Raw genomic sequence first — 12,474 nt, 5'->3', positions numbered from 1 at the left:
CACATATCAAGATATGTTTTTGGATAGGTAAGGAGTTTATTGGAAGGCAGGAGATTGTCAGGTGATCTGTGGCAGGGTGAGATCAGAGAGATTAATGTAGAGATAAATTAAAATACAGGGTGTTAACATACAAAAAATCTACGAATTGTACAGCATCACCATACTAAATCAAAAAATTGTTTACAAAGACGATATCAAAATCGTTACTCAATTCCCATGTTTACTGGGACACAGTACTTAATCAAAAATAGAGAGGCTACCCAGGTCACAAGTTCACACCAGTAATGTTGCATACATTCTATCTAGGCTTGCTTTCAGGCAGTATATTACCTACTAGTGAGAGGTCGAGTAAGGATAACTCTGGCAGTATATTACCTACTAGTTATACTGAATATAATTGGTTACACATATCAAGATATGTTTTTGGATAGGTAAGGAGTTTATTGGAAGGAAGGAGATTGTCAGGTGATCTGGCAGGGTGAGATCAGAGAGATTAATGTGGAGATAAATTAAAATACAGCATCACCATACTAAATCAAAAAATCGTTTATAAAGACGATATCAAAATCATTACTCAATTCCCATGTTTACTGGGACACAGTACTTAATCAAAAATAGAGAAGCTACGAGGTCACAAAGTCACACCAGTAATGGTGCATACATTCTATCTAGGCTTGCTTTCAGGCAGTATATTACCTACTAGTGAGAGGTCGAGTAAGGATAACTCTGGCAGTATATTACCTACTAGTGAGAGCTCGGGTAAGGAAAGCTCTGTGTGCTGTTTTACTGCCTTTGATTCACAACCTTCTGAGTTGGTTTGAGAAAAATAATCACTATTCACTAAATTTGAAAAAAAAATAACAAAATGTGAACAAAAACCTTTTGAAATTATTGTGATTTTAAATTAAATGTTAGTGTTTCTTAATTATATCTTTAAAAAGTTAGATACTAAGAATCTTAAAGGGACTGTAAGCGTAATTTCAAGTGACCCTCCATGCAAAGATGGCAATGCATAAAACACGCAAAATACAAATAAACAGATTAAAAACATACCAAAAATGGATATCTAGTTCATACTTGATCAGGAATCAAGGGTACCGTAGCAATTCGGGCATTGTCGTCTTTGCATGGAGGGTCTGTTGAAATTATGCTTACAGTCCTATTTAATATATGTTTGTGGGTGTATTGGTAACAAATTTAGACAACTTAGGCTGAATTTACTGCAGTGCTTTAAAAATCACATATAATTACATTTTAGATTTTCCTTGACAAAAATTGTTATTTAGTTATTTCCTTTCGTTGTTGAAGTTCGACTGCTGGTGGCTGTTGTTGTCAATATTGAAGGATCAGTAACATCATCGACAGCTGTTGCAACTTCAGTAACAGATTCGTTATCACTATCTATTACAGATTCTTTGGTAGTAGCATCTATAATAGTCTGATTCTCAGGACTTTCAGTAGTCTGATTTTCTTCAGTAGAATTTACCGATATTTCTGTATTGGAAGGATCAACACTTAAACTGATATCAGAAGAAATAAGAAAAAACATTATAAACAAACAATAAAAACAAAAACTTTAAGAACAAGATTTAAGGAGAAATTGTTCTTTTATTCATCAAATCGTAGAGGATTTTTTACTTAAAAATTAATTTATGTGTTTCTAAAAATGTGCCCAAGATGTTTTTATGGATATAAATTCATTTAATGATTGATTTGTGGATTACAATAAATCTTAACGACATTAAATTGTTAAATTAAAATACGAAGACGACCATCAAGAAATTGTTTTCTGGCAATCGTCATCCGTTGATAAGAAATTATTTATTTCATTATGATAATAATGTTTTGTTAATAATAGAATAGAATAAAAGCCAACAAGTTATGTCGTCTTTCCTATAAAGATTTTTTTTTTAAATTACAAGATAGGCTTGCAGAGTCAGACCTTTTGTAAGTTTTTCTGATTTAAATATTTAAGTTTATGAGTAAAAAACTGAAATTTAGCGACGTTTCGACTAATTTTTTAATAGACTCTAAAAAGATCTTTAGTAAAGTATCGTTATAAGTTAACGACTTTAAGTGACTCCATTGAGTGTACGTAATTTACAGATATCAACAAGTATATAAGATAAAAACGACAATATCTTCCACACTACTGCTTAGATAAATAATTAATAGGAACCATTGTTAATCAGGGATGTCGCAGTTTCGTTAAGGACAGCTTTTATTCCATTTGATACCGGTTATGTCTAGCTTAAATAAAATCTTCTGATCTTCCTGGTAGAATCTTCAATGATTATCGTCAGTATGGAGGGAATATTAGGGCTGATTAGAAGAACCAGGAAGACGACTGATAAACACTTCATTTCTTTTCAGAGTCAATATTTCAAGGATTCAATTGATCGCGTTGTGCCATTATTTTTTCAAGGTGAGAGAATTTTAAAATCCATAATTTGGAACTTTTCCATGAAAAACATCTAACTTTTATTTATATGATCTCTGATACAATTAATAATTGTTCGATGTTCTTTGCAGATAAAACTCTTAACAAATACATCATGTAGGATTATCAATATTTAAATACAAAGACGATACTTTATAAGGTAGCAAAGTCATATTGGTATACTTTCATATGATTAGTGAAATATTGACATTGTAGAGTAGCATTTTCATAAACCTAATGCCAACATTTCAAGTTCAAATGTACGATGAAAACCAAACTCTACTGAGCGTCCCATATTATATTAGATTATCTTCAAGCTTTAACGAAAAAATAAACACACAATACTCAAAAAACTTAGCATTTTCTCCTAGACAATTTTTTTACTAGCCTTATTCAACTTTTCAAAACGATGCATTCTTCTTAAATTTTCTAATTAGTCCCCATAATAGTAATTGAGACCCATTGCACGGGCAGCCGTAGTACATTTTAATTTCCGAGCCGGATCAACCTTTCCGGTCCCAGTTCGTACTGTATCGCCCGGACATTGGGTAAATAAAGCAGACACTCAATAGGACTAGCCGGTGCAACAAGGTTGACGCGGTCAGACTTTAGGTTTAATCTACTTTTACTAAAGGGTCAGAGGTGCGTGATTGACGATCTAATATGATATGGGACACCCTGTAGAATAGAAAGACAATTTTTAGTCTCAAATTATGACTCTAAATAGTATATATGAGACACAGGAATTGTTTAGTGTAAATAAACATATCCATTTTAACCAAAAAGTTACTGGTAAAACTATACTTGCTTTTGAACAACATTAAAAACACTTTAATGTCTGTAATTCGTCTTCTTATTCAATAATTTTAATAATTTTCTGGTTCTCACTGTAATACTGTTAAATTTAAAACATATCTTTTCTTATCGTCCGTGATATATTGACTATCCCTATATTTATTAGAATTACTTTAATCAGTTTTATTTCATGAACTTCCAATGAAAGTATTGTTTCATTGTATTAACTATTTCTAAAATATATAATCTTTTTAACATTAAGTTCTTGTGGACTCGGGCCTTTAAAAGTTAAAAAATGACTTTAATTTCTCCATTGCTTCTTATAAACAAGGAATGCACAAGTGCCTCTCGCCAAGAAACCGCAAAGAAAAATAAGCACTTTAAAGGAACAAAAAAATTTATTTATAATTCAGACTTGATCAGTCTAATCTGTCACTTAAAAATTACAATTACAAACTAGGGGGGATGCTAGTTGACTACCTGGGAAACTATTTAGCAACTATTTAGACGGGTTACTAGATTGTTTTAGCACTTCTCTTTGTAAAAATGTTGTTGGCGTACTTGAGGCTGCGAATCAAGAAAATTTGCACAAAAATTTAATAACATGTTGAATAAATGGAGCCTTGCGTTTAAAGTATATTGCAAGGGATACAAAATAAATTGATAAAAAAATGGAATAAGACCGAAATTGACAAAATTTGTCTACTGCAACACTGCAGCAAATTTGAATAACAATTTATAAATTAAAGATTTTTATACCAAACACTTTTTAGTTAGAGTTTTCAATATTTATCAGTTTTCCTGTCAGTTTAAATTTTTCTTTACAAGTGTAATTAAAAATAGGTTATATCTTCTTTAGTAGTACATTACCGAGATCCACACAGCCCTGAATTGGAAAAACTTTCTTAAGGACCTCGTTGTTAGACCCTTTAAAAACAATTGGTCCGTAAATTAAAGCTTGAAAATATTTCCTAAATATTGTTTTAAAACATCACGTTTAGGAAAAAATGCTGTAGTATCTTGAACTTTTCACCAAATTCACTAAACCATTGATCTGATTGTACCCCCTGTATAAACTGAGCTACTATGTAGAATTGTGTCAGGGCAACATATAACGGTGAAATCAGGTCAATATATTTTACTACTGCTGGTTTAATCAAGTAGGGTAGGGTCCTTGGAAAAATTCCTGCATTCACCCCTCACCATGAAAGAAATGATTATGATGAATGAAAACTGCAGGGTCTTTAAATTTTACACATTTTGATTTTGTAAATCTAAAAAAAGATATCCTAGGATTTCTATCAACTTTCTTACTTTTTGGAGTTTTCTCTATCAAATTAGTTCAATAAATTCTGATTGTTAATTCTATGATTTAGAATTAAGTCAAAAATTCTGGGTTCCCATAACATTTTGCAATTTTTGATGAGATCATTTTTAAACAGAGAATTATTTTTTTTTATCGAGACAAGGTAAAAATTAATTCATCATAGGAAAATTATTCTTTTAATTTCATTTAAACATGAATACATTTTTAATTTTGTATTTCATCAAAACATTTATCACACGTTCAATATCACATAAAACTAACTATATGGATCTGAATAGATGTTACAACAGATAAACAATACAAAAATCTTATCTATTGAAATATGATTGATGTCATCTAAATTTAACATTTTTTTCTAATTTCTAATTTCTTCTTAAATTCACTTAATTGTAAAATCTTTAATTTTCTAAATTGATTAACCGCCCATTAATATATATGATTTGAATTGATTTGATTTGATTTGATTTAATTTGATTTGGTTTGATTTATTTGATTTGATTAGAATAATCTGCAAATACTTCAGTAAAATATTCCAACTAATGACCCTCTCATCACTTTTTTTTACATAACTAAGAAATTTTGTAACATTTAAAACCTTTGTGTGTTCGTTGAGTACAGAGATATTTGTATGTAAACTCATTAAACCCCGCTTAATTGTATTCAGCTGAAAATTCCGGTGTGCGCTGCGTACATTCAGCGGTACAGTCTTAACTTAGAGAGCTTCGTTAAACAAAACTCCCGAGTTTCCTTTTTAGGATTTAAACATTTGTGTAGATTTTTATTTAAGAAATTGGAAAAATAGAGAACTTAAAGAAACTTTTGAACATTTTTGAAATGCGACAAAACTGCATAAACCCAATTGATGAAACCAGGTTTCCTTTACTAGGTTTCATGACATGAGTTTCGGTCTCAGGGTTTATTGAGCTCAGGAGACGTCAGTAGGAATAGGCCGTTAACAAAGAATGAGTCGTGTTTGTATTCTTCAAGAAAACACAATCAAAATAAAAAGGCTTTTAATAGTTTTAAAGGAATGACAATGAATTTGCATATTATCTCTTGCTAAATTCTTTGCAGAAAGCTGTCAAGGTTTTGGGTTAGACACACAATTAGAAACTAAACTATAATATCATAATATATTATGATATATTTGCATATGTTGATATAAAATAATATATTATGATATATTTGCATATGTTAAAATATAATTATAAATTTGCATGAAGTTCTTTTAGAAAAATCTCATTGTTTCGCGTCACATCTGGATTGTACAGTCGGCCATCTGAAATTTTATAAATTTATTAGGTTTCTATAAATAAAAAGTTTTTTAAGATATGCACCAAAAGTAACAATTTTATTTTATTCAAGAATTAATCAAATTTTCAACACCACTTTTTATTTTTATTGTTGTCCAAACCAAAGCGTGTTAAAAACTAATCACTAAAATGAGAAATACATTGTTCGAAATATCAAAAATTTACAACATCAGTGTCCGAATTTAATGAATTTCAGCCGCGTCTCAAATCCCCCCAAAAACCGGTTTCAATTGAGCGCTAGCTTAAATCTTGAAAAGTTTAATACAATTTAAAATGGAACCAACCACATTTGAGCCGCGACTTAAATTCTTTAAATTCAGGTTGCAACGATAAAGGGATTATAAAATCTGAGTTTGTAGGAAAAACTCAGTTCCTTTACCTGATAAATAAAAGGCCAAAAAACGAGTCAGCCATCTTATAAAAACAAGAGCTCCAAGAATTCTAAATGTATTTAGTTTCAAACACCCAAATCGATGAAATACAGTTTTAAATGAACAGTTAAAAAAGCAGATTTTAGTAAGATGGTAAAACGGAGCGGAATCATATTGCTTTTAAATGAAGGGTTTTTATTTGATTTTATAAAATCAAAATTTCGCTTCTGCTAAAAAAACAGGTTCTGAGAGGAATTATAAGCGTATTTTCAAGTGACCCTCCATGACAAATAGCAATGTTCGATTAACGACGGTACCAAACGGTACTTTTAACTGATCATCAAGGCCAGAGAAATCTGTGTTTTTATCCTTCAAACAGCATTCGAATTGTCGTAAAACCGGTTAAAACTACCGAATATTCTGAGTCCAAAGCGGTTTTTAAAAATTCGAATATAAATATCAATTTAACCAGCGCCCTCTAGATATTCTTGAGATACGGTTGTGAATCCGACACGCCACTCATATCAAAATAACGCTTTTTAGTCCCTTAAACCTGACCTGAAAGTCCAAATCATGTTTTATCAATTAATCAATCATTTTTCCACCATCTTGTTTTTTTTCATTCTTCATTTTTAATCTGAAATTAATAATTACATTTTTGTAATTGGTTTTAAACTTCTTGATCTATGGTGTATGATTGGCAATAAGTTGTTCAGTTCTTTCTAGAAAGGGGGATGGGCACATGTATTTTCAAAATGAAAACAATAAAAAAATAACAACATTTTTCCTGCTTTTTCATCGTTTAAAAAAATTGGGCCTTGTTTATCTTTATTGTGTACTGTGTACTGTGTAGACTTGATCATCTATATTGTGTAGTTTGTACTGTATAGACTTGTTTATTTATGTTGTGTACTTTGTACTGTGTACTGAGTTATTATTAGACTTGATGATCTGCAGGTGTACTGCGTACTGTGTACTGCGTACTGTGTACTGATTTATTACTAGATTTGATGATCTGTTTTCAGTTGTGTACTGTGTACTGAGTTATTATTAGACTTGTGTATCTGTGTTCTATGTACTCTGTACTGAGTAATTATTAGACTTGTTGATCTGTATACTATTGTTGAGTTAGAGGCCTCGAGGTTTAACAAAGGTTGGTTTCCCCACTTTCCACTACTAATCCATTTTATAAAGGTTCTTACTATTTACTACAACTATGTACTCTGTACTGAGTTATTACTAGACTTGTTGATGTGTGTACTATGTACTCTTTATTAAGTTATTATTAGACTTGTTGATGTGTGTACTATGTACTCTGTTCTGAGTTATTATTAGACTTTTTGATGTGTGTACTATGTACTCTGTTCTGAGTAATTATTAAACTTGTTGATGTGTTTACTATGTACTCTGTTCTGAGTAATTATTAAACTTGTTGATGAGTGTACTATGTACTCTTTATTGAGTTATTATTAGACTTTTTGATTTTTGTTGTGTACTGATTTTTTATTAGACTCTTTGATCCGTTGTGTACAATATACTGCGTAGTTATTTTTAGACTTGTTGATCTATGGTGTACTGTGTACTCTAAACTGAATTATTTTTAGACTTGTTGATCTGTTGTGTACTAAGTACAGGGTGTCCCAAAAAACATGGGAATTCAGTGACGATTAGTATATCGTCTTTGCTATGAATTAGCATTGTAATACCTAATTTCAAAAGCCATAATATTATTATGTCTGCTAGAGTTTATTTTATGAAAAGGGTAAAAGACTGTAAAAATGTGTCTATAATGTCTCTGCAAGATGAACAGTNGTGTACTGTGTACTGAGTAAGTCTTAGACTTGTTGATCTGTTGTGTACTATGTACTGTAAACTGAATTATTTTTAGACTTGTTGATCGGTGGTGTTCTATAAACTGTGTACTGAGTAAGATTAGACTTGTTGATATGCAGTGTACTGTCACTGTGTACTGTGTACTGGGCTAGAACTGGGAAGATCAATATTTAGATATTTCTCTGATTCCAAGTATAACTAGAGAACTAGAGAACTAGAGAACTAAACCCGGCTCAAACCTCGCTCCTTGGTCTCCAACATTGAGCAATGGTCCTTCTTCTTGTCTTCTATCTATCTATCTATCTATCTATATATCTATCCTTATATCTATCTATCTATCTATATATATATCTATCTAACTATCTATCTATCTATCTTTCTATCTATTTATCTATCTATCTATCTATCTATCTATCTATGGGTCTGTTTACAATGCACAGTTGTTGTGGCTCATGTTCATTTGACTATTTTGAGTTATAACTTGAGTTTGAGATTCGACTGGTGACCATTGTATAGGTTTTAATTTAAAGGGGTTTTTATTTCATCAAATTGTTTATATCCAAGCCTAGTTTTCTGTTATTTAAAGAGGATTAACATTGCTCAAATAAATTAACAACCTTTTAATTTATTTAAATCTCAAATTAACCCCATTTAATGTTTCCATTAAGTGAAGAATGAATTTAAAATTTTTCAATTTAGGGATTGAAGGAGGGATTCAAAATTACTCAATTGAGGGATTGAAGGAAGGATTCAAAATTACTCAATTGAGGGATTGAAGGAGGGATTCAAAATTGCACACTATACTCCCTATAGGTCCCTCCAGTTTTAAAATAAGGTTAAGGTCAAATTTAAATTAAAACGCTGATACGATTTTGCGACTTCGTCAACGAATGTACCTTTCTGAAAGGGGCAGACCGGCTATGTAAGTGTTGCGCAATTTTAGAGAATTGCTATCTAATCCCGATAATAAATAAATGACAAGGTTAAGTAACGTAAATCTTTATTGATAAATACAATCTTCTTAGAAAGGGTTCCGATCAGTTCACAGATTGATAACAGCACAGCGGTTTCAAAAACTAAATAAACATAATGTTAGTGTATGTAGCAAATTTGAGCAATAACTTTGCTATATTAGCAATGTTGGCAGTTAAGCAATACATGCTTAACCCAACGCAGGGTTAGACTCGTGTATTAGTAATGATGGCTAACCTAAGATTAGACTTCATTTATTGTTTATCAATAAAAGCAATAAATGTGCTTCTTGCTTAGCTTCTCAGCAACTTAAGTGAAAAGTATCTCTTTAGGACTCTGTAGACTATTTGTATTCAGTCTAAATAAATGTTAGGGAATTCTAATTCATGACAATCACCCTATTATCCCATGAACTATCAGTCATGGACTTAATTGCTATTAAATAGCAATAATTGTGTGTTATCCAATTACACACTAAATCAGCAATTAAACTTAGTTTATGGCAATAAGTTTGCTTTTACTTTATTGGAGCAATAATCTTGCCCAATAAAACGGTTAATAGGAACTAGTCCAAACTGAGCAATTTAACTCTATTTTGCTTCTATTAAAGCAATCAGTTGCATTAAATGCATTACTTGGCAGAGAATAAAAAGTTTATCCTTACTTGTTTCGCTGATCGGGGTTGAACAGAGCTAGGGTAGATCCAGCAGGGTCTTGAGCAATAAGTTTGCTTAAGGAGAGCAATAAGTTTGCTTAAGGATACTGCTGAACCGATATAAACCACAATGCACGCTCACGTGCACGCTCACGCTTGCTAAATTAAAAGTATATAAAGTGCAAGAACAAAAAGATAAAATATAACCCAATAAGATGTACTGCTCAAATAAGAATTTAGTTTAATAAGAATATTGAAAAAAGTTAAATGAAACAAGAAAATCTTCCAAATTTAAAAGTTTTAGAACGGATCAAAAAACGACGCTTTTGGCATCAATGGGTTAATAACTATTTCACTGTTTAAAAAGATTTCACTTGTAAATAAAGCCGTAAATAGAGCCTTTAATATAAAATTCTACCTCAGATCCGCCGATTTCACAAACTAAATCCAACTAAAAAATGAAAGAATTCCAAATTATTAATTAAAATATTTTAACAATTTTAACCAATTTGACTTTATGTGGAAAAATTTGATCAATCTTTCTAACCTGGTAGTGAGACCAGATGGCTAAGAGTACTGCACAGAATTTAGTGCAAACTGGTTTAAAGTTGTAAACAAACAGTAAATAAACAAACAGAATATGTAAAAAATATTGAGAATATTATTATTCAGAACCAAATCACGAATTTAATCAAGATATTTATGGGATTGCTCTAAACTTACAAAATTCGCTAAGGGACTGTTCTCAATTTACAAAACCGCGTTCCAACAACATTTAACAAATTATTGAGAACCATTAAATAAATTACACAACAGTAAGGTACAGGGTGTCCCACATCATATTAGACCGAGAACGGGTCTAAATTGCGATTTTCGGGACTAACCAGAAAATTTAATTAGAATGAACCATTTTGAAAAATAACATAAGGCTTATATAAGAATTTTCTTGCGGAAAATGATAAGTTTTTCGAGTATTCAGGATTTATTTTGTCGTTAAAGATTGGAGATAATCTAATATGATATGGGACGCTCTGTAGTTAAACTGAGTATGCAGTGTTGTGGAAAAATTCTTTAGGATTCATTTGAGACATATAAAACGTTTCCACGATGTATAATTACTGAGCTTGTGTGAATTTAATCAATTAAATGGTTAGGAGCATATTACTCAAAAGAAATTTATAAATAAATCTACGATAGAATCAACTATTTCGTTTTCATCATTATTATAGAATTTTTATTTTCTATGAATTTATTCGCAGATTTATACGAATTCTTGAAATGTCGTCTTTTCAATAAAAATTTTCGATGATAAGATTAATTTTTATTTTCTCGACCTGTTCCTTAACAACTAATTAGTTTACTGAAGAATTTAGTTTACATTTTTTTTCGTCGTTATTTAATAATTAAAAAAAATAAATCTGAAAACGAATCCAAGTACCTTAAAGCACGATTTTAAATGTCAACTTTGCGCTCAAACTCAGGATTTAAAAATCTTCAAAAGTTTTATATGTCTCAAATGAATCCTAGAGAATTTGTCCACAACACTGCATACTCAGTACGTTCAACTACCTTACATAGCTGGTCTGTCCCTTTAACTATAGTTAACGACGCCCTTTCGAACTTTCATAATTTTTTTTAAAAATATCGAGTAATTCTTCAGATTGTCATATTTTCAAAGATTAAGGTTGTCGCCTAAAGTCCTTTATAGTGGATAACCCAGAACTATTGTTTTTTTCTTCAGTAAAACGTAAATATCGTCGTTCAGTCCGTTTGTTTTAACCAAAGATTCTCTATATAAAGATGATGTAATAGAAATATGACTACTGTGTACGCCCTGTACAGATGTATTTGATGTCATTGATTATTTTGGTTGCTTGAGCGTTCAACAATCAACATTAAAACCTTATTTAGTTAACACAATAGTGAATGGTTTGTGAAAAGTGAAAACAAATTAATAATGTTAAATTGTATTTTAAAGTTATTATTTGTTGGATAAAGGATCTTTTGTTAAAATAAACCTGCACTAGTGAATAAGATACGCATCTATTTTGCAAGAAAATTAGCCAATAATCATAAAAGAAAATTTTCATATGTAGTCGAGTATGTTTTTTCAAGTTCTTCGAAGTGACATTTTAGGCAGTGAAAGGGGCAGGGCACTAAATATATCCAATTGTTAAGTGATTCCAGGGACCAGAATCATTTTATTGATTCCAGGGACCGGATTTCAGTTTCCAGTACCAACCAAATCTAGAGCGCATGCGCTTAGAAAAACTTAGAGCATCTTCCGTTTTTTTGGCAGTTTTGATTCGTCGGAAAGTTCTAGAATCATTCTTAGATTGATATTTGTTCGTGGATGGACGGATAAAGTGGTTTTTCTATCCTATAAATCGTCGAAGACGGATTAAGGTATTTTTAAGATCAAATGTGAACATTTGGGGACAAAAATTATGTTTTTAGTATTAGTATAGTTTTTCTTGGAACCCGAACTAGTACAAGCAAGACGGCTTTTAGTTTTGACAATATTAGAGTTTGAGGCATCTTGCTGATACTATTCGATTCATTTATAAAACCTTATAAATATTTGTATACATGTAATATATATATTTAGTTTTGAATTGCGATTTGTGATGCTATGAAAGAAGAATAAATGATGACAAGTACTGTTTCTGTCCATATCTTTCATTAGCAACCTAGGATTCCAAGACTCGTTTTTCAACGATGATTTCAAGGTAGAAAAGCACTCGATTGGATTATGCCTTTTGGGGTTT

At 31.0% G+C, this 12,474-nt stretch overlaps 1 protein-coding gene and 2 long non-coding RNA genes across 3 annotated transcripts; all 3 read right to left on the bottom strand.

The window, feature by feature from the left end:
* Positions 1-382: 382 nt before the first annotated feature.
* Positions 383-1,549, bottom strand: LOC111711238 (uncharacterized). Its single transcript, XM_023485533.1, has 3 exons — positions 1,294-1,549; positions 697-840; positions 383-387 (listed from the first exon to the last, which is right to left on the bottom strand). Exons 1-3 carry the CDS (start codon positions 1,547-1,549, stop codon positions 383-385), a joined length of 405 nt encoding a protein of 134 aa, XP_023341301.1.
* Positions 1,550-4,777: 3,228 nt separating this feature from the next.
* On the bottom strand, positions 4,778-6,885 carry LOC111711239 (uncharacterized). The gene is made up of 3 exons (XR_002767210.1): positions 6,805-6,885; positions 6,255-6,316; positions 4,778-5,841 (listed from the first exon to the last, which is right to left on the bottom strand). It is a non-coding gene; the product is annotated as an uncharacterized LOC111711239 (long non-coding RNA).
* Positions 6,886-9,062: 2,177 nt separating this feature from the next.
* Positions 9,063-10,421, bottom strand: LOC111711236 (uncharacterized). Its single transcript, XR_002767209.1, has 4 exons — positions 10,254-10,421; positions 10,125-10,157; positions 9,716-9,865; positions 9,063-9,155 (listed from the first exon to the last, which is right to left on the bottom strand). It is a non-coding gene; the product is annotated as an uncharacterized LOC111711236 (long non-coding RNA).
* Between the last annotated feature and the right edge of the window lie 2,053 nt (positions 10,422-12,474).

The sequence above is a fragment of the Eurytemora carolleeae genome, unplaced genomic scaffold, assembly GCF_000591075.1.
Source record: "Eurytemora carolleeae unplaced genomic scaffold, Eaff_2.0 scaffold1109, whole genome shotgun sequence".
Lineage (NCBI taxonomy): Eukaryota > Metazoa > Arthropoda > Copepoda > Calanoida > Temoridae > Eurytemora > Eurytemora carolleeae.
The sequence above is the reverse complement of the archived record's forward strand: the minus strand, read 5'-3'. Positions and strand labels throughout refer to the sequence as shown.

Bases quoted from the DNA above. Each gene is read 5' to 3' on its own strand.
- LOC111711238 (XM_023485533.1), bottom strand. From the start codon at position 1,549: ATGTTTTTTCTTATTTCTTCTGATATCAGTTTAAGTGTTGATCCTTCC. The intron at 841-1,293 runs GAAATAACTAAA...TTTCAAATTTAG, and splicing joins TCGAACTTCAACAACGAAAG to TGAATAGTGATTATTTTTCT.